General features: G+C 33.0%; 1 protein-coding gene across 1 annotated transcript; it reads right to left on the bottom strand.

The window, feature by feature from the left end:
- Positions 1-15,940: 15,940 nt before the first annotated feature.
- Positions 15,941-22,262, bottom strand: LOC114335487 (allergen Tha p 1). The gene is made up of 2 exons (XM_028285726.1): positions 21,929-22,262; positions 15,941-16,230 (listed from the first exon to the last, which is right to left on the bottom strand). Exons 1-2 carry the CDS (start codon positions 22,137-22,139, stop codon positions 16,019-16,021), a joined length of 423 nt encoding a protein of 140 aa, XP_028141527.1. The 5' UTR covers positions 22,140-22,262; the 3' UTR covers positions 15,941-16,018.
- Positions 22,263-22,567: the final 305 nt, after the last annotated feature.

The raw sequence follows: 22,567 nt of genomic DNA, 5'->3' as shown, positions 1-22,567 counted from the left end.
TTGTTTAGTACCTTTCTTACTGTTTGTTTGTGGGCTTCTGGCTGTAGTGCGAGTTCACTTTCTGCCTTCGTTTGCCTTGCTTCCTTCTTTTTTTCTCTTGCTTGAGCTCGTGTTATAGCTAATATATGGGTATTGTCTATGTATAGGTTCTTTAGTTGATGTAATGTTATTCTTGAAAGACTATCTGCATAGTTATTTTTCCCTGTTATGTATTCTATTTCGAAATCGTATTCCTCTAAATCTAATCTGATTCTTGTAAGTTTCGAAGTTGGTTCTTTCATTGCAAATAAATGTGTTAGTGGTTTATGATCCGTTTTGACTAAAAATGTTGGTGCTCCATATAAATAACATTTGAAATGATTAATTCCCCAACGAATCGCTAGTAATTCCTTAACGATTATAGGTTTATTACATTCTCCTTTATTGAAACTTCTTGATGCGTATGCTATTGGTAGGTCTATTCCGTTATAATCTTGACTTAAAATTGCTGAACAACTCTTGTTGGATGCGTCTGTTGTTAGGATGAATTGTTTATTGAAATCTGGATATTTTAGGATCGGTGGCTTCATCAGAGATAATTTAAGCTTATGGAATGCCTTTTCACATTCTTCTGACCAAAAAAATTCTACTCCTTTTCTTGATAATCTGTTGAGTGGTATTTTCAGTAAATTATATTTTGAGTAATATATTTCAGCAAAATTTTGAATAAAACGTCTATAATAGTTACAAAATGCTACGAATCTTTTGGTTTCTTCCGCTGTCTTAGGTGTCGGGTATTGTTCAATCGTTGCATATTTCGCTTTGTCTGGTGATACTCCTTCCTGAGAAAGATCATGTCCTAAATATGTTACTTCTCTTCTAAAAAATTGACATTTTCCTGGGTTAAGTTTCAAATTGAATTTTCGACATGTCTCGAATGTCTTTTTAAGGTTGTCTAGGTGATGTTTTTCGCATATTCCTATTACTACTATATCGTCCATGAAAAGAAATGCTTTGTCCGGTGTTAATCCCGAAAATGCTATTGACATCATCCTTGAAAAACTATTTGGGCTTACATTTAATCCAAAAGGTAATCTGGTAAATTGGAATGCTCCATTTTCTGTGCTAAACGATGTGTATTTTCTCGATGATTTTTCTAATGGTATCTGATGAAAAACCTGACATTAAGTCTATAACTGAAAACCATTTTGCTCTTCCTAGTTGATCTAATATCGAGTCTATTCTTGGTAAAGGAAATTTGTCTGTGACTATTTTCTTGTTCAGTTTTCTAAAATCTATGCATAATCTCCATGCTTTATTTCCATCTATCGCCTTTTTCGGTACCAGTACTACTGGGCTGTTGTATTCTGATGTAGACGGTTCTATTATCCCTTGGTCTCTCAGCTTTTGTACCTGCCGGCCGGTTTAATTCCTCTGTTTGTGCATGAGGTGTCCTATAGTTTTTAATGTATACCGGTGTTTGGTCTTTACCTCTCAGTTTCTGCTCGTATAAGTTGTTACATGTTAGCATGTCATGCCTTAGGGCGAATATATCTGAATAATCTTCACATAAAGATACTAACTTATCGCGTATGTATTCTGGAATGTCTAACTTCAATGATTCCCGTAATCCCTTTTTCCTATCCTTGCTGTCGTTGATCAGTCTATATATGTTGAATAATTTAATGTCTAATGTTTAGATTTCGTTTGTCTCTACTTTTACTGTTTCGTAGGTTGTGTTCAAAATTTTGATGTACGGATTATTACTTGAAATAATTGCTCTCGCTATGAATATTCCTGGTTGTATTTCTTGTTGTTCCACTATCCTGTCGTTCTTCAGCGTTTGAAAAATTTTTACAACTCTGTAAATTTCACATCTAGGCGGTATTATTATCGTGTCATTATCTATATTATCCAAAATGTTTGTACTAATGTAACAATCGTTGTCCTCTTTAATCTGCATTTTAAGGTTAGCGTAGTCTAGTATGCATTGAAAATTTGAAATAAAGTCTCTCCCAATGATTCCGTCGGTTGGAATAGGAAAGCTAAGTTCCACTAACTGAAAGATGTGCTCAAATCGAGATCCTCTTACTTCTAGCGTTGTTTCAACTTCTCCCATTGTTTGTAATTCTCCTTTAGTTACTCCTTTTATTTTCGCTTTTGTGTTTGGTTTCACATGTTCCTTCATAAAATCTTATGAACACTTCAGTATTGAAATATCAGCTCCTGTGTCTATGATAAAGGTATTTGTGTTTTCTAGGATTCCTGTTTTCATTTGTACAAAATTCGTTAGGTTTAAGTCGAAGTTGTAAATATTATATTCCACTTCTGACTGTGTACTTTCCTTGTTTCGTTCATTCAAAACCCCAACTGCTGGTTTTCTGGTTCCTCTTGGCTATCTTCTAACTTAAGTAGCCTTACGTTTCTGTTACGTCCTCCTCTCTGGTTTCCTCTGTACGTTTGGTTGTTGAATTGTCTATATCCTCTGTTGGAATAATTCCGTTGGTTTCCTGTTTCTTCTCCTTCGTTCCGTTGTCTGAAGTTATTTCTTCTTCCTCTGTCGTATTTGTTATGGTATCCTCTTCGGTATTGCTGTTGTCCTCTCCTATTTTGATAATTCGTCCTATAATTGAACACTCTTCCTTGTGTGTTCTCCTCTGTCGTATCAATCGATAAAAATTTAGATACTACTTCCTGCGGTGTTGTGAAATTACCTGCCTCCAGTATTAACTTTGCTCTATCCGTATTAACGTTTCGCTTCATTGTTGCTACAACTGTTTCCGTTGTGTATTTTTTCGCTAGCTCCAATGGCATTCCTTCCGCTATGTATGCCACCTTCAACTGTTCCGCTAATTCCTCTACTTCGGATGCGTACACTGCTGTATCTTTGTTTCCTTGCCTTTTCTTTGCTAACTTGTCTATTATCGTTTTCGGATTGTTGCCTCTTAATTCCTTCTTCAGTGCCGCTGCTATAAGTGGGATCGTATCCTCTGTGGTTATCAGGTTTCTAGCCTTATTAGTCAATCTTGTTTTTATTAATGTTATTGCTGTTTCTTCATGTCCTTCTGCTATTTTTCCAAGTAACTCTAATGCGTCTAAAAATGGGTGTAGTTTCCCTGCGCTTCCATCAAACTCGTTGGGCAATACCTTGCTTGCAATATTCAAAAATTCGTTGATTGCCAGAGCCATGTTTAATATTTTTATCTCTTGTTTTATGTCGCTTTTTCCCTCTTTTATTTCCTCGTCAATTTTTTCCTCTATCTCCTCGTCACTTTTTTCCTCTTCTACTTCTTCGTCGCTTTGTTCTTCCTCTATTTCCTTGTCGATTGGTTGGTGTATTTAACTTGGAACTACTGTTCTTAAGTTTGCAGCTTGAAATGAGCGTATAACTTTGTCTCTTATTTTTCCGAAATATTTGTTGCACGCTTCTCTTTGTTTGTCCGATAGCGCTTCCCAATTTTTCTTCGTTAAATGTGTGAATTTGTTATACAATTTAATTAACTGTGTCGTTACTTCTCCTTGTATATCCTTAGATTTAGGTACTTTCTTCTTCAAGACCCTTTTGCTTTGCGTTGTTACTTCTTGCGTAATATCCTCAACTATTTTGACGAAGTCTTCCCAAGTAACTTTGTTGCTACTCATTTATTCATAATTTTCTTATTCTTGTACCCGTAACGAACGCATAAATTTGACAGTCTTACGAGGTATAGTAAATATATATGAAAAATATTATGTCAAAAATAGTAAAAAATATAGTAAATTGCCATAAAAAAAATCAGTATATCACTCAATATAAATCACCATTAAAAGCAGTAGACCAATAAAAATGTAATAAAAATCAGTAGTCCAATAATAAATGGATAAGAATCAGCAAAGATAAAATATGTTGGTAAATATATAAAAAATCATATAAAAATCAGTATCAAATAAAAATGTATCATTACGTCCTATAATAACTAATATCAGGGTTAAAAAAAAATTCTGTATATTTTGGTAAATATTGGTATCATAAGGAAATTAAAATAGAATAATTAAGTAAAAATAGGTAAAACTTAAAAGGTAATGTGCGTCTTAAATTATAATTACGTTAATATTACTTTATACTTTATACTTTATACTTTATACGAATCAGGAAATACCATAAAAATAGCTAATATGGACTTACCACTTTAAACGGTCTGTGTTCGTATCACCAAAAAGTCCTCGCTGCACGTTCCATAGCATTGTCCCACGATGTTCCATATGGTAGTTCCGTCTCCATTCCATTCCATTCAGCTCCATGTCAAGCCTGACGTCTCCATTATTTTCCATGTAGGTACCACACTGTTGTCTAGGGTGGTCGAGGTGCCGGAACATTGACGTTTTTCTCCATTTCTATACTCGTCTACCAGTCCTGTGACGTCTTTCCAGTCTTTCTTCCCTGGTCTTGGATCGCCCTATGGTGGCTCCTGTCCTCTGAGCCACCCTGGATACTTAGGGGTGGTTACCCCGACTATGAGGGTTGATGTAGTAAATATCGTTCGTTGTTAATACATTTATTTACACGTTAAATATATCACAGAAAGTAACTGGTGGTATAGTATTTACTTGAAATCGATGATACCCCCTGGAATCTCAACTGCTAATTGATTTATCTGTTCTCGTAAAAATATAATTAAAGTCGATTATTGTTTATTTACTGTTTTGGTAAGCCAAGGTGAACGTGATTCAAAAGTGCTGACTGTTAATAAACACCCACTGAATATTATTGCAACTCGACCTTGTATCAAATACTAGCATGCATCGATGCACAAACTAGGTTAATCGTATTTATTAAAAACAAACATTACCACGGGCATTTAATTATTAAAAGGTTTATTTTTAATATGATGTTTACTGAGATGCTGTGTATCCCAATTCACACAAGTCGTTCCGATGATGTAACTAACCTTCTTGCTCTGACAATTTCACCTTGTATTTCTATTTAACCATGATTATTCATAACATCATCCACTATTTGTTTATTGGATAAATACATACATACGCGATTATAAGATAATCTAGAAGAGAAGATTATATTTTCCGTTGAATTATATTTCCAAGCGGTAGAAGGTAGTCTTGAAGTTTGGTGTTTTCTAAGGCACTAAAGATAATTGCTTGGGACTTTAAAGGAAATTGCACTCTCAACGCTGCCAAAGAGTATGACTGTGATGCGTTTATTTGACTTTGATGGTCTTGTATTGTAGAATTGTTGTGTGATTCCATGTTTGAATTAATTTCGATAAACGTTAAGTGAAAAGTAAGTCCGACCCTGTACACCTGCTAAAACAGATATATCGGTCCTTACTAAAAGCGGTTATTTTGCTGGTAAAACTGGATTTGTTTATTGACAACAGAAACAAATAATTGCAATTTGCTGACTTTGATGCTAATTTAACTCGATATTATGTAGAGAGTTTGTACACTTGCAGTTTATTACAATATATCACTGAGATTCACAATTTATAACTTATATTAAACTTTGTTAATATTAAAAATATTCGGAGCCCACATTAAATACAACATTATAGTTATCGATGTAGGACCGGTCTCCAATTAATAAATTGTTAACAGCATCTTGCCGTATTACCATCATCCTTTGCCAAACCTTTCTGTCCAAGGCATCGTTTTCTTGTAAATTACGGTCATACATTGATCTCCTGACGCTGTCGTTCCACGATCTTCGCAGTGTACCCTGCTTTCTTTTTCTTGGTGATATTCACTGAAATATTTGTTGAGGCCAACGTTATTCAGGCATTCTTAATAGGTGCCCAAACCATTTCAATGATCATCTTTCTATTCTATCTACTACCGTTTACTCAACGTTCCGTCTTGATCTTACTTCTTCGTTAGTTTTTCTTTCTCATCTTTCTTCGTCCGTTTCTTGAGAGTCCATACTTCCGAATCTTGAGAATCCAACACAATACCGACTCCACTATTGCTCTGCACACCCTTTTCTTGTTTTTATTAGAAATATTCTTATCCCACCAAAATGAATTCAGGCTTCCCGCAATTTGCCTGCCTTTCCGGATTTTCTGCTTTATCTCTGCTCTCCCCCCAATCCGGTCTTGTGGTATTTAAATGTTTCCACCTGATTAATGTTAACGTCATTGACAAGGACTTGAAAGTGAGCCTCGCTGTTTACTACCAAATGCTCTGTTTTTCCAGACTCACTTGCAGTTCCCACTTTTGATATTTATGATACAACCTTTTCATCATAAATTCTAGATAGAAAGTATCCTGAGCTATTACGAGCTGATCATCTACAAAACTAAGAGAGAAAAGGGGTGTTGTCATTAACTGGAATAACCATTCCACCAAATCTCTTCTTCCAGCTTCTAAGGGATGCTTCAACATACAAATTAAATAAAAGAAGAGACATACTACAACCCTGTCTAAGGCCATTTGTGGCATTATGGAGTGCGACAATATCTCTCCCTTTCTAACTTTTACTGTATTATTCCTGTACATTTCTATGATAATCTGCAAAAGGTGGTTGTCAATATTCAGGTTTTTTAAGGCTTCCCACAGCTTTTTTCTAGAAACGGTGTCATATGCCTTTTCTAAGTCAACAAAAGCTAAGTGTAATTATTTTCCTACGGACACAAACTTTTTTGCAAGTTGTTGCAAAACAAAAAGGTTATCTGTACAAGATCTGTCTGGTGTGAATCCAATCTGATCTTTTCCTATTTCATGACCTATGTGCTGTCTAATTTTATTGTTTAATATTTTGCTGGAACATAGTATTGTTTACACTTAAGCATTGATAACAGTTTGGGTCTTTTCTATAATCCTTTTTAAAAATAGAAATTAATGAGCCGTCTTCCATTCAGATGGTATCTGCACAGCCGGCCCGAGGGCCTTGCGAGCCGTGCTCCCGAACAGGGCGCCAAGGGTTTGGGCGAATTTCCCCCTCCCCAAAAAAATTAATAAATTATTTAAATTATGTCAATTTTTTACGCCAATTATTCATTCATTTATGATGAATTAGTAATATTTCAGAAAGCCTTAGTAAGTTTTAATTTTATTATAGACAAATAATTTCCATGTTCAAAATCATCCAGGAGGTCGAGAATTTCTTCACAGGATCACCACATCGTTGGTATGTTGTGAAACAACACGTAAAAAACTTGACCCTGAAACCTTTGAGTGAGACTAGGTGGGAGACTCGAATTAATGCTGTTGTGCCACTGAGATATCAGCTTGGGGAAGTCTATGACGACCTTTTTAATGTAATCAAGACCAAAAAAGGCTAGATGCATATGCAAGACATACAACTTCAAGTTTGGCCAAAAAGTTGAAAGATTTCCGATTCGTCTGCTGCTTAGTAACAAGGCATTTGATTTTGTTTAAGATAAACTTCATAAGCAAGAAACTTCAAGAGGTTGACATGGACATAGCAAACTCTCTTGCTTTGATTTCTTCAACGAAGCAATTTTTTCAAGAAACAAGGAGTTATTCAGGATTCAACAGAATATTAGTCGATTGCAGGGAAGTGGCCGAAATGATTGAAGTTGACCCAGCATTCCCTAAAGAAAGTGAACTGCGCCCGAGAAAAAAGAAGAAAATGATTTCTTATGAATCAAGTGATGAAACAGTTCTTGATCCTGAGATCGTGTTCAAAACTAAATTCTTCTACGCGGTCTTGGATCAGTGTATCTCTTCTCCAGGAAACAGATTTGAGAAGCTTTAAAAGTATTACCAACTGTTTGGGTTTCTACATTCAAAGACTACAAGTATTGACAAAACCTTATTAAAATGCTGCAGGGACCTACACATTGCTCTTTCTGATGGCCAGCAAAGTGACATTGATGGTCTTCAACTATATTCTGAATTGAAACTTGTCAACAGCATGATTCAGAATGTCGAAACGAAACCGAAGACAAAGGCAAAATAAAAGGCCCAGTTGACATGTTGAGATACTTACCAGACAACGGATTTGTGGAGAACTTTCCTAACCTGTGTGTAGCACTGCGAATCCTTCTTACTTTCCCAGTGTGTGTCGCGAGTGGACAAAGGAGTTTCTCCAAGTTGAAAATAGTAAAAAATTATCTGAGATCTTCTATGTCGCAAGACAGATTGGTGTGACAAGCTTTGATGTCAGTTGAGTTTGCAGTGCTCGAGAATATTGATGTTAATTCAATTGTAAATGAGTTTGCCCAGAGAAAATCTAGAAAAGTTAACTTTGTTAGACTTAAACCATAAAAACACAATGTCATGTCTCGTTGCCTTACAAGGCCTACCACTTTATGCCCAAAACTCAGCATTGCCATTTTCAAGTTTAATTCATTTTCAAGTTCAATTCTTATTAATTTAAAACTATTTTTTCATTATTACGTTTGATAAATAACCATAGTCATTAAATTTGTATAACCATTTTCCAAACTGTATTCAGGACTTTTAAATAAAATCTAATTGTATAACTTGTCAACTTAAGTTCAAATAAAACATGTTGTATACTATTTTACTTTTACAACCATGATTTTCCTATAAAGTTAAACTTTTGAAAATCAGTAGCCCCTTCGGAGGGGGGAGGGGGCGCCACAATAGTAATTCGAACGGGTGAAATATTGCCCACGGGCCGGCTCTGGGTATCTGTATTTGGTTGCAGCAGCAATTTATAATCTGTGTAATTCTGTTTATCAAACAGGGACCTCCTGAATTTAAAAGTTTGACAGGGATGTTTTCTGGACCAGGTGATCGGCCATTTTTCATTATGAATAACGCTGCCCTTGTTTCCTCTTCTGATATACCGATGCTTCATCTATTTCAATGTTACTTGATTGGGGTTCGTACTTGTATATTCTGGTCTATTTTCCATAAGCAATTTTTCGTAGTGGTTACTTCATTCTGATATAGGGATTAAATATGTGACTACTTTGTTCGTTGCATTCGTTTTTAAGCTTCTGACAGTTCTCCATGCTTCTGTGGTTTGAGCACCTCCTATTAGGTTTTCTATTAGAATGTATTTTTGTTCCCAAGTAAGATTTTTTTCCATTTTAATCCTTCTTCGTAACTCCCTATTTTTTGTTTGATATTCTTCTCTGTGTTGAGCTGATTTAGTGGCACAAGCCATCTATCGTAGAGCGTATTTTTTTCTTTTGTCATTCCTTTTATGTCGTCAAAGAACCAAGTAGGATCATAATATATGTTCTCTTTATTTTTTTCTGTGTCCCTAATACTTCTCGTGCAGCTTTAGTTATAATTCCCTTCAAGGCCTCGTGTTCTTGTTCGATGTTGTTCCTCATAATTAGAGCTCGGGAAATATGCACTTAAGAAACCCTAAAATATGCATGCACATATGCAACAAAAAGGTTGAAATATGCACTTAAATATGCTTTTATGCATTTAATGCATATAAATAAAAAACGCAGTAATCCTTGTTTTGAAGGTATTTAATTATTTTTATTTGATGCCAATGGACTGTCGAGGTATTTGCTAAAAAAATATTTATTTGATGCTAAAGTCATAAAAAATATTTATTGAAATTTCCATAACCTACCTTATTGTATTAATTTTTTATTGAAGTTATACTTCTTTAGGCACGAGGGTGAATTTTTACATTCCCTGACGCATGCGCACACCGACAGTATGGTATATATTAGTCGCTCAAACGTTATACGGGATCTGATTGGGTGTTAAAATCTGTCAATAATTGTTCAATATGGAAATTATAGATAGAAAAACGTTGTGTATATTAGTTTTTATTGTTGTGATGGCAGAGAAAAAAGCAAGTTTATATTTGTAGTGACTTTTTAAATAGTTTTTTAAAAGCGACAGGTACGTAATAATTGTAAAAGTTTCAGTATCTTAATAGAAAATTAAATAGGTACCTACCTATTTGGAAAATTTAAACTGAATCTACCAAAATAGTATGTAATGCTTTGCTATACATAATTTGATTACCATCAAAATTTCTACCGATATTCACCTAATATATTGTTATTCCACAAAATATTACTTTAATTCCACAAAAATCAATCTGATTTGATTAAACTCATATAAGTAATAAACAACTACTGTCAAAAAGTTTATGGGGTAAACGTTCAGTTGGTGTATATTCCCACATGACAGAAACGCGAAGTTGGCGCAATGGGAAAGCACTTCGATTTTCGATTGGCGGAATCGACAGGAAGCGGCTTCGATCCCCAATGCAAGTTACTTTTTTTTATTGTTTTATACATTTTATGATTGTACGTATATTATTATATAATTTTTTCAGAAAATACGTATTTAGTTAAAACTTTTGGCAATAATTATTGTTCAGAAATCATTTCTTTTTGGCATTTTTCAATGTGTTTGTGTGTGTTTTATTCTTTTATTTTTTGAATTTTTGGTATTGTTTTAATAAAAATTTGTGGAAAGTAGTAATTATTAAAATTAGTTTAATAGTTAAATTAAATATAAATAAACTGTTTAAAGTATATTGATTTCGTTGAAATCGTATAATAGAAGTATAACTCCTTACGTGCATACAAAGTACACACATTCTTTTTTCTTTATATTTATCATCATTCTTTATTATTTATTATTATAATTATTATTAATACTATACATTGTTAAACGTTTTTCTAAATTTTCTACAGAAAAACAATCGTAGGTATATCTGATTGTAATTGTTTAAACATACATGGAAAAACTTATTTCTACTTCACATGAAGTTAAAGAAGAAAATTTAAAATATTGTTTAATTAAGGATTCTAGCTATAAAATTAAAATATCTTCACATTTCCCCATCTTAGTAATATTTTTTTAAATTATTTTTTGATATCACTCATTTTTTAACACCATGCAGATTTTTGATACACTTTGGTGGTGTCACCAAGGTGTTTAATTATTTCATTTAATGATTAATTATTTATATGGGAAATAAGCCACAATTAAAATGAAAAAAATAATTTTATTAACGTTTCGACGCCCAAATCGGGTGCCGTTGTCAAAATACAAAAATTCATTTAATGAATTGATAATTTCAATACTTTGTTCTAAAGAAATGTTTCGCTTTTCTAATTTAGTAATTGGCTAACTAATATTTACAAAATTGGTTTGGATATGTGTCAAATTACTTTTTAATTACGGTTTTTTTAAAACATCCACACGTTTTTCATAGCACCTGAGTTACGTCTACATCGAAAATACAAATGTCTCTCCCTCAAAATTCTCTCAAAATTATCGGTTATGAAATTTACAGAATTTAACCATGTTCTCCATCTAGTTATCATCACAAATTCAGGTGGTAAAGGCACATTAGGTAAACGATCTTTATACACCTATACTCGCGGAAAGGCTTTTAAAAATATCTTTTATATTTGATACAAGGGTAATGACCATTGTAAATTCCATAGTTTGTAGCATCCTGCTACTCTATTTGTAGCAGACGCGTGCTCTAGACAAGTAACAAATTTGAAAAAAAGTTCTGCTGCATATCTCTTACTTTCAGTTTTCTGAATAGTCCAGAAAGCCACTGCGTATCCGCTAGGAAAAATATTCATATTCGGATTTTTTGCACAATCTTACTCAAAAAGGACCCCTTTTAACAAATTTGCATGTTGCCAGGTCCAAAAGTGGGTCAAATTTTTTTAAACGTTTTTTTTTTGTTTTTTTCCTAGAATTATTTTTTTGCATCGAAAAAAGTTTTTTTAGGTTTTTGGATCATTTCAAACAGAAAAGGTCTTAAGTGACTTTTCTCTAAAGTTGATACTTTTTGAAATATAAGCGATTAAAAATTTAAAAATTGCTAAATCGGCCAATTTTCACCCTCAGAAACTATGTAAAAACTGAAAATTTCGATGTTGCCAAGGTAAAAAGATATTCTTTGAACATCAATGGATGAAATCCCGAAGAGGTTTTTGCAATACAATATCGAAACCCCTTTGTTTTTTAATTACCAATCAAGCGGGCGCTTGATTGGCAACCGTTGCCTGTATATGTAACATGCGTAAATATATGTGCGGAAAAATTTTTCGATTAAATTTTTTTTCACCATCTTGCTTGAAAATATCTCCTCTTAACAAATTTGTATGTTGCCAGGATCAATAAGTAAAACAAAATTTTAAACGTTTGTTCTTTTTCCTAAAACTAATGTTTTTGCATCGGACAATTTTTTTTAGGTTTTTTGGATCATTCCAAATAGAAAAGACCTTAAGTGACTTTTCTGTAAATGTGATAGTTTTCGAGATATATTTATTTATTTTGGTCAACAGGCCATGTAGGCCCTGATCGTGAAAAACACAATTACATTTTTTTTACTATACATATCTACAATATACAATATTAATGTGTCTATTAAAAAATACATTATATAAATATATACATATATTATATAGCTCTCATTTTACAATTCATGGCACATTCTTCTGTTACAATTTCTCTTGCGCTCTTCTTACCACTCCTCTCCATTCTCTTCTGTCTAATACCTTGTTTCTCCAGTTATCTATTTTTAATTCTCGTAAATCTGCTTGGACGCTGTCAAACCATCTTTTACGGGGTCTTCCTTTCCTTTTTTCCCTACTGGTTTTCTGTTCACTATCATCCTGGTCATTCTATGGTTTTCCAATCTTTGCACATGTCCCAGCCATCTTATTCTATGCGCCTTTATTATTGCGGTGATTTTTGGTTCCGTATACAGCTCTTCCAACTCTTTATTTGTCCTTCTTCTCCATCCCATTTGTGTATTTATGCCTCCGTAAATTAATCGGAGAGTTTTCCTCTCCCATCTTTCTAATCTTTCTTCATCTGCCTTTCTTAAAACCCATAATTCAGCTCCACATACAACCGTAGCTCTAATCACTGTCTTGTAAATTCTTTCTTTTGTTTTTCTTGAAACAAACTTAGACTTCATTAAGGATCGCAGCATTCCGTATTTCTGGTTGCCTTTTGTAATTGTAATTTCGAGATATAAGCGATTCAAATTTTAAAAATTGCAAAATCGGCCATTTTTAAACCTCAAAAACTATGTGAAACACCAAAAATTTCAATGATACCAAGGTACGTAGATATTCTAAGAATATCGATTGATGAAATCCCTAAAAGATTTTTGCAATACAACATCGAAAACCCGTTTGTTTTTTAATTGCTAATCAAGCGGACGCGACACTATTTTCAACCGTTGCATGTGAATATGTAATCGGAGAACATTTTAAGTTTAAAAAAATTGAAAGTGGTTATTCATTTAAAAAAAAAAATTTTAAATTTTTTTTAACACATTTTTGACTCTGGCAACATGCAAAATTGATAATAGGGAACATTTTTTAGCAAGATGGTGAAAAAAAATTAATCATATTATTTTTCCGCACATAGCTTTACGCATATTACATACAATGTTGTATACATGCAACGGTTAAAAATAGTGTAGCGACCGCTTGACTAGCAATTAAAATACAAAAGGGGTTTTCGATATTGTATTGCAAAAAACTCTTAGGGACTTCATCAATCTTAGAATCTTATAATCTTAGAATCTTTTAATCTTGGTATCATCTACGTATCAGAATATCTACGTACCTTGGTATCATTAAAATTTTCGGTGTTTTCCATAGTTTTTGAGGGTTAAAAATGGCCGATTTTGCAATTTTTAAATTTGCAATCGCTTATTTCTGGAAAACTATCACATTTACAGAAAAGTCACTTAAAATAGTTTCCATTTGGAATGATCCAAAAAACCTAAAAAAAAATTTCCGATGCAAAAAATTAGTTTTAGGAGACAACAAAAAATAAACGTTTAAAATTTTTTTTTTTACTTTTTGATCCTTGCAACATACAAATTTGTTAAGAGGGGACATTTTCAAGAAAGATGGTTAAAAAAAATTGAATCGAAATATTTTTCCGCACATATATTTACACATGTTACATGTACATGCAACGGTTGTAACATGCAACAATTAAAAAACAAAGGGGTTTTGTAAATTGTATTGCAAAAAACTCTTCGGGATTTTATTAATCGATGTTCAAAATATATCTTCTTACCTTGACCGCGTCGAAATTTTCAGTTTTTCACATAGTTTCTGAAGGTTAAAAATGGCTGATTTCGCAATTTTAAAATTTTTAATCGCTAATATGTCAAAAACTATCAACTTTAGAGAAAAGTCACTAAAGACCTTTTCTGTTTGAAATGATCCAAAAACCTAAAAAAACTTTGTTCGATGAGAAAAAATAGTTTTGGAAAAAAAACAAAAAAAAAGTTTAAAAAAATTTTGACCCACTTTTGGACCTGAAAACATGCAAATTTGTTAAAAGGGGTCCTGTTTGAGTAAAATTGTGCAAGAAATCCGAATCGGAATATTTTTCCTAGCGGATGCGCAGTGGCTTTCTGGACTAGAATGGATAGTAGTACATTATTTCACGGTTTTTGCTCTAAATTTTAAAGAACCGCTTGAATTGACATGGAATTTGGCATACGCATAGCTTACATGTCAAAGAAAAAAAGTGATATTGACTTTCACCCCTCTTGGGGGTGAAAAATATATGTCCAAAATAAGTCCGGAAATGGATAAACTGAGTAATTTTAAGTAACTTTTGTTCTATAGTGCTTTTTCGCCAAGTCAACATTTTTCGAGTTATTTTCGGGTGAATATGTTAATTTTTCAACAAAATAACCACATTTTTAGAAAGTGTTAAAAAAAAGCTTCATTTCTGTTTTTATAAAAAGTTTCTAGCATCAAATTTAAGCAAGTTACGCTTTACGCTCAAAATAAAGTTGGTCCCTTTTGTTTTGGCAAAAAAAAAATCGGGAAGACCAACCCCTAATTAGCAACTTAAATGAAATTAGTCGTTACCGCTCCACAAATTATTTTACTTATGTTGTGTTTATATGATCTGTAAGTTTCATCGATTCAAAGTGTTTATTTTTGAAAAAGTTTGGTTTCAAAGTAAAATTTTAAAAAATTTTAATTTTGAAAAATATGCTGTTTTTCCAAATAACTTAAAAATTGTTGGAGATACCAAAAATCTCAAAAAACAAAAAAAGTCAGCATTGCTTTTCTGAATATCCTGTATTCTTTTGTTTTTCTGTAAGACAAAAATTGATTAAGATTTGGTGTTTCTAAATTTGCATACATTCGTGATCAGTGACTCGTTCAACCCCTTTTAACTACAGCCCTTTCAAAAATAAGGACTTTGAACCGATGAAACTTACAGATCATATAAACAATACATACACGAGTTAAGAAACTTGTGAAGTCGTAAAAATTAAGTTCATTTAAGATAATAATTAAGAGGTGATTTTCCCGATTTTTTTACCAAAAAAAAAGGGACTAACTTTATTTTGAGTGTAACTTGTTTACTTTTGATGCTATAAAATTTTTTTATAAAACAAAAATGAACATTTTTTTATACACTTTAAATAAGTTGTAACGAGTTTTCCCCGAAATGTGCTTTATTTTTGGTTATTTCACGTTAAAATATACCATTTGGAATTTAACGTATATGAACCTATTTTTCATTAGCTATAACTCTGCTTCTACTAGGTATAGAGACGTGGCATATACACCATTTTTTTTTAATTTTTTACAGGCTATATTTTTGCTAAGAAATTTTTTTTGACAAAATACTTACTTTTTGAGTTATTTGCGAAAAACTGTCTAAAATCGTGTTTATTTTGTTTAAAAAATGAACATATTCACTGGCAAATAACTCGAAAAATATTGACTTAATGAAAAAACTCTATATATCAAAAGTTACTTACAATTATTCAGTTTATCCATTTTTGGATTTACTTTGGTCGTACATTTTTTCACCCCCAAGAGGGGGTGAAAACCACCCCGAGTGCAAAAGCACACATCGGCACAATATCACTTTTTTTTCTTTGACTTGTTAAAATTTAGAGGTTTTGCAATATTTTACCGTTAAAGAACGTACTATAGATCAATTTCGATACAAGAATATAATGGTCGGATCCACAGTTAGCCCCACGTTTTGTAATTATTTACTTATAAAAATGAAAAAAACATTGATTTTCAAATTTATTTAACAAATATTCTCCACATATTAAACTTGGCAAAAATATTAAATAAAAACTATTATTTATTTATACTTTTATAGAATCATCATTAACAATAGCTTCGAGTTGTTTCTTGTATTTGTTACGGTATTCCTCATCTTTATCTAATTGTGCAGCTAATTCGTCCCACCAATTGCGGTGTTTTACATACAGATGCTTTATAACTTGTTTTACTTTTGTCTTATCTTCTTCGGTGCACTTTTCTTTACAGCGATTGTCAAGAAGCTGTTTCCAGGTTGCTGCAAAAGAAATATAAAACAATTAATACAATCGTGTAATTAATATATTTAATTATGTTATAGAAAAAACGTGTTAACGAACAGTTGTCAGAGGAATTTGAAATTAGACGTGGGGTGAGACAGGGATGCGTATTGTGGCCAATTCTCTTTAATGCCTACTCGGAAGAGATCCTAAAACAAGCTCTTGAGGGTGAAACAGCTGGAATAAAGGTGAACATTAACAACATTAGATATGCGGATGACACTATCGTCTTAGCCAAAAATATTGAAGATCTTTAGAGACTAGTTAACAGAATAGCGACATATAGCCAAGAATACGGTCTAACAATGAACATCAAGAAGACAAAATTTATGAGAATATCTAAAACTCAAAGAAATAACGAGAATTTCCTCATAAACGGAACCAACGTCGAACGAGTAGACCAATGTGAATATCTTGGAACAATGATCAACTCCACAAATGATTACTTTCAGGAGATTAAAATTAGAATAGAAAAGGCTAGAACGAATTTTAATAAAATGAGAAAAGTGCTCTGCACAAGAGATCTAAGGTTAGAGCTAAGAGTAAGGTTAGCTAGGTGCTACGTTTTCTCGGCTCTGTTTTACGGAATGGAAGCCTGGACCTTGAATGCGGCATCAATGAATAAACTGAAATCATTCGAGATGTGGGTATATAGAAGAATTCTAAAAATATCATGGACAGAACACGTCAAAAACAAAGAGGTTCTTAGAAAGATGAATAAAGGAATGGAAGTCTTAAATACAATCAAAACCAGAAAATTGGAATATCTCAAACATATTACACGTAGAGAGAGATACAACTTGCTTTAACTCATTATGCAGGGAAAGATTCAAAGAAAAAGAAGCATAGGGAGACGCAGAATATCGTGGCTGCGCAACCTGAGAGAATGGACGGATGTACATCAAACGAACTTTTCAGAGTAGCCGCCTCCAAAGTCCGAATAGCTATGATGATTGCCGACCTCCGTCGCGGAGATGGCACTTGAAGAAGAAGAAGAAGATAGAAAAAACTTGTTGAACAAATACTAATAAAGATAAGTGAGGGACAAAATTAATTTAATAAATTCAATTTTTTTTTAGAATAGGTCATTTTGGTGAATAATTCCGTGACAGGTAAAAACAATGACACAAGTTCAAATTTTTTACAAATTGAGTTATCAACCCTACGATATTTATATTATACAGTGATTAATATTACTGTGGATACTAAATAGTCTAGGCGCCAGAGGGGTCACCGTGTCATATTCAATTCTGATTGACAAACTCAACGGTTTCTTAAGAATTTTTGGCTGCTGATTACGAATTTCAAGGGTGGATTTCGATCCGAATGATACCCGTTTGAAGTTACAATTTTCTTAAAAATATTGTACATTCATTTGTTTATAAGAGTTTCAAGCAAATTTGAGCTATAAACATTTATACTTTAATGAACAATAATGATAGAAAAACTCAAAAGGAACAATTTGAGGTTATGAAAATGTTCATAGGTTTATTTTTGGCCAAGATGTCGATATTTTAATGGCGCGCGCTATGAGGCGCAAGATCGGCTCACCGCGTAAAGCTCCACGCGCTAACTTCTCGATGCAAATTATAATTTCTATGTATACATACGTTATCTTCATTTTTCATTTTTGAAGATCCTAATAAAATTTTATCATATAATTCTTATAATTAAATCATCATACTGTACCTCGTATCACCTCTCGTTCTGTTTACATTGTCTTCTATTTTTTACACTAAATGAGAAAAAAACATTAAAAACTAATATTTCAGAAGTATAACTAAAAAGTAAGTTGATATTATTTATTAATACTATTTTTACAAACATTTTTTTCATGCATCTGCAAATCTGCAAATATACAGGAAATATCAGCTTTTTTACATCTGCATAAGTTCTTAGCGAAATTTCAACAGTTACATGGTGGTACAAGTCTGTTCTTGTAGGCAGTAAAACTAAAACTTTTTGAGGCTTCAGAGTCTAATTATCTATATGATATTCATATAAAGTGGATCTAGTTCTTTTGCAGCATCATCAAGTCCCGTAAATTGTGTGTATGCCGCCACATCATAAATGCTCGTTTTATATGCAATGATGATGCTGCAAAAGAACTCGATCCATTTCTATATGGATATCACATATTGGCTCATTTTCATGCGTAGAAGCCGAGTTACGATCGATAAAGCGTCGAAGAATACATACTTACTTGACTGTGAGCCAATCTTGCGCCTCATAGCGCATTAAAATATCGACATCTTACCAAAAATAAACTTACGAACATTCTCGTAAGCTCAAATTGTTCCTTTTGAGTTGTTTTATCATTATTGTTAATTAAAGTATAAATGTTTATAGCTCAAGTTTGCTTGAAACCTTTATAAACAAATTAATGTACAATTTTTTTGAAGAGAATTTTAAATTCAAACGGGTATAACTTTAAAACAAATGAAGATCACATAATTTAACAAACTTTGTTTGGAAGCCTCTTAATTAAGCTTTAAAAGGACACCTTATAAGGCGCATTTGCATGCGTAGAAGCCGAGTTACGATCGGTAAAGCTTCGAAAAATACTTATTTTGCAATTTGCAATTTGCATTGTGCACTAATTTTACAATATCTTGAGTTCTAATTGTCGGATTTAAGTTTAGTAAACGGTTGTTTCCTCGTTTTTTATTAGGGAACAAATTTTATTTGAAACATTTTTTTTTATCTCTTTTAGTTTATGAGCCAGAGCCTTATAAACAATTTATAAACAATTAAATTGTTTATAACAATTTTTTGACCACTCGGATCGAAATTCCCCCTCGAAATTCGTAATCAGCAGCCCAAAATCCATAAGAAACCGTTAAGTTTGTCCATCAGAATTGAAAATGACACGGTGACCTCTATTTGGCGCCTAGACTAAAAGTTCTAGTTTACCTTATAATGTGTACCGCATTTTTACAAATAAAAGTTTCAAAGCTTTAAATGGATTTTACCAATAATTATCAGCGTTTAATACCAATAATTTAATCAGTGTTTCCCCAAAGGTGCGATATACATAAAGTGTCCTTTTAAACTCACGGAATTATAAATTTTCCATGCTTGGAAAAGTGCCGCTCTAATATTTTTTACGTCAAATACATTATTTAATACTGATGTTTCGTGGACTCTAACAGACAGAGACATAGAGTTGACAGAGTCTTATTAAAGGACGTTATCCATTTGTTGTACTTAAGAGAGATGCCTCTAGGAATAATTAAAACGATCGAAAATATATACCAGAACACCACAATAAAAGTAAAAGAAGAAGATGGACTAACTGACCCAATTGAAGCTGACAATGGGACAAGACTCGGGATTCCATGAGTCCTTCATTATTCAATCTTATCTTGGATGAAATAAGAAAAAAAGTAAGAACTAAAAAAGGATCCCAAACGGGAGAAAAACAGCTTAAAATAATCTGTTGTATGTACTAACGACACAATAATTCTAATATCTCGAAGTGAAGATGATTTACAACGTATGCTGCACCAATTATTTAATATATCCGCAAGAAAATTTAACATGTTAATTTCCCCAAAAAACTACAAAATGCATGGGTATAACGGCAAACCCATTAAGACAACATTAAATCAGAAAATACAACAAGTTATGCAGTTAAATATCTATACTAAATTTACAATCAAGATGCAATAGAAATAAACAAACCAAGGCACGCTATATGCTACTAGGTGCACTCCAGAATCATAATTTAAAATTTATAAACATTATAAATCCCAAATCAATCATGATTTCCAAAGTTTATACATTGTAAATTATGATTCGGGAGTGCTCCTAGTAGCATTTAACGTGTCTTGGTTTGTTTATTTCTACTGCATCTTGATTGTAAATTTAGTATAGGCATCACACTATCTAGCAACGGGAAGGTGGAAGCAGAAGTGGAACATCAAGTGAATAGAGTAAACAGAGCCTCAGTTTGCCTGAATGAAACAATATAGAGAAATAAAATTATCGAAATCTACTGAACACCGCACTTAAGCTAACCACAAAAGTCCTAACCAACAAAATCAATAAACTAACAACTTTTTCAGATGAACAACAAGGATTCAGATCCGTAAGATCCTGCGTGGACGCCGTATTTGTACTAAGACAAATCACAGAAAAGGCCATTGAGTATATCTATGTTTTATATACCTGACAAAGGCTTTCTATAGCATCCAAGTCGAAGAAGTCTTACATTTACTGTATAGAAGAAATATACTAATCAATATTATACAAACCATCGAAAACATCTATTTTCATAATCGAATACAGGCAAAGATAAATGGAAAACTAACGCAGTTTATACCAGTACAATGCGGAGTCAGACAAGGTGACTCATTAAGCCCACTGCTCTTTAATATAATAATGGACGAAATAATAGAAGCAGTATGTAAAGGTCACGGTTACAGAATGGAGAACAAAGAAATCCAAATATTATGTTATGCAGACGACGCCGCAATAATCGCCGAGACAGAAGCCGATCTACAAAGATTAACACACATCTTCAATACAACAGCCAAGAAATACAGTATGATAATATCAGCAGAAAATCCCAAATGCATGACAACATCTAAATACCCACTACGATGTAAAATCGAAATTGATGGGAAAATAAAAAAGCAGGAAGCAAGGTTTACATATCTGGGAATAGATATAACCAGTTACGGAAATGTTGAAGAGGAAGTACGACAACAAAGCTTAAAAGCAAGTAAAGCGGCGGGATCCCTTAATGACACAATCTGGAAGAACAAACACCTAAGACAAGATACAAAAGCAAGAATCTATAAAGCAGCAATTATACCTATATTGACATACACTGCGGAAACAGGATCTGACACATCTAAAACAAGACGACTACTAGAAACAACAGAGATAAAAAAATTTCGACGAATATCAGGGAAAAGTCTGTTGGATAGGGAGAGAAGCAAAAACATAAGATCATGCAATGTAGAAGACATAAATAGATGGGTGACAAAACGGAAACAGGAGTGGAACGAACACATTAGTAGAATGGCAGAGGTTAGGATAGTACGAATAGCACGAGATAAGTCACCAAATGGACGAAGAATTATTGGCAGACCAAGAAAAAGATGGTGCGATAATTTAAATAATTTAGGATGCTAATATTGAAAAAGAAACAGGCTTTAAAGTCTACATACAAGAAGAAAGAAGAAGAAGAAGAAAATTATCAAAAAAGTAATGAAAGGCAGAATTGACAAAACAGGCACCACAGCAATAATGATACACGCGCCAGAAACACGACCTGATACAAAGATGACAAAAGCTTGCTAGAAATAGCAGAGATAAAAACTCTTCGAAAAATCGATGATAAGACACTAAGAGACAGAGCTAGAAATGCATAACTATATACGACGGAGATGCAAGGTGAAAAAAACTAGTAACTGGGTAAGAAACAGAAGAGCAAAATAAAATGACTACATAAGCCGAATGGCAACAAATAGAGCAGTAAGAACTGCGAGAGACGGTTCCCTAATGGGAAGACGATCAGTGGGAAGACCCCGAAAACGATGGAACGACAACTTGCTGAAGGCACATTGAAAAAACAGACAGAGTCATGTCTATACAAAAAGAAGAAGAAGAAAAAGAATAAATACATTTAAAAAAATGTATTTTCATATTTTAATCATAAATTATTACCTTTCAAAGCCGTTCCTTCATGGGTGCAAGTTTTTGTACCGCACATACAATCGACAAAACTTTTGACAAGGCGGTCATTCGGAAGTACTTCATCCAAATTTATTTTCCTGAGAATTGCCAAATTTTCCTCGAACGACTTCTCTGGGGCGCCTAGTACTACGCCTAGTACTGCAAGCGCAACTAAGAACACAGATAAACAGTAACGATTCATTTTAGAGCTAGAACTATACTATGTTCGGTTATTGTTTTGTCTTAATATTTATAGCCCCCAAATACTAATTTTATGCTGTAAATTAATATTGTTTACCACTGTTTTTATAAATATGTGTTCATGTAGATGGATTGATAACATTTTTTATTCCTAATTAAATTATAATATTAACAAATTCAAGGGTATTCACAAAACATTTGTATATGTTGAACAAAAAGAAATATAATTAACCAAAAAATGGGGATATACATAATCTATTATAGTCTAGGAGCTAGGGCGGGTTGGGTATGCACTTCTACTCCGCCTCGGTACTTTGACGTTTTTTAAAATTGTTTGGTCCTTACATTCGATTTTTCTAGGATCATCATTCTCTTTGCCTTATCCCTATGCGTGGTCGGCTTCCCTAATTGCATTTCTCCATACAATTC

This window comes from Diabrotica virgifera, chromosome 6, assembly GCF_917563875.1.
Source record: "Diabrotica virgifera virgifera chromosome 6, PGI_DIABVI_V3a".
Classification (NCBI taxonomy): Eukaryota; Metazoa; Arthropoda; class Insecta; order Coleoptera; family Chrysomelidae; genus Diabrotica; species Diabrotica virgifera.
Note: the sequence above shows the minus strand (reverse complement) of the source record. Positions and strands in the feature narration are given on the sequence as shown.

Coding starts and splice junctions, on each gene's coding strand:
- LOC114335487 (XM_028285726.1), bottom strand. CDS start 22,139: ATGAATCGTTACTGTTTATCTGTGTTCTTAGTTGCGCTTGCAGTACTA. Junction 16,231..21,928: donor TGAAGGAACGGCTTTGAAAG/GTAATAATTTAT, acceptor TTTCTTTTGCAG/CAACCTGGAAACAGCTTCTT.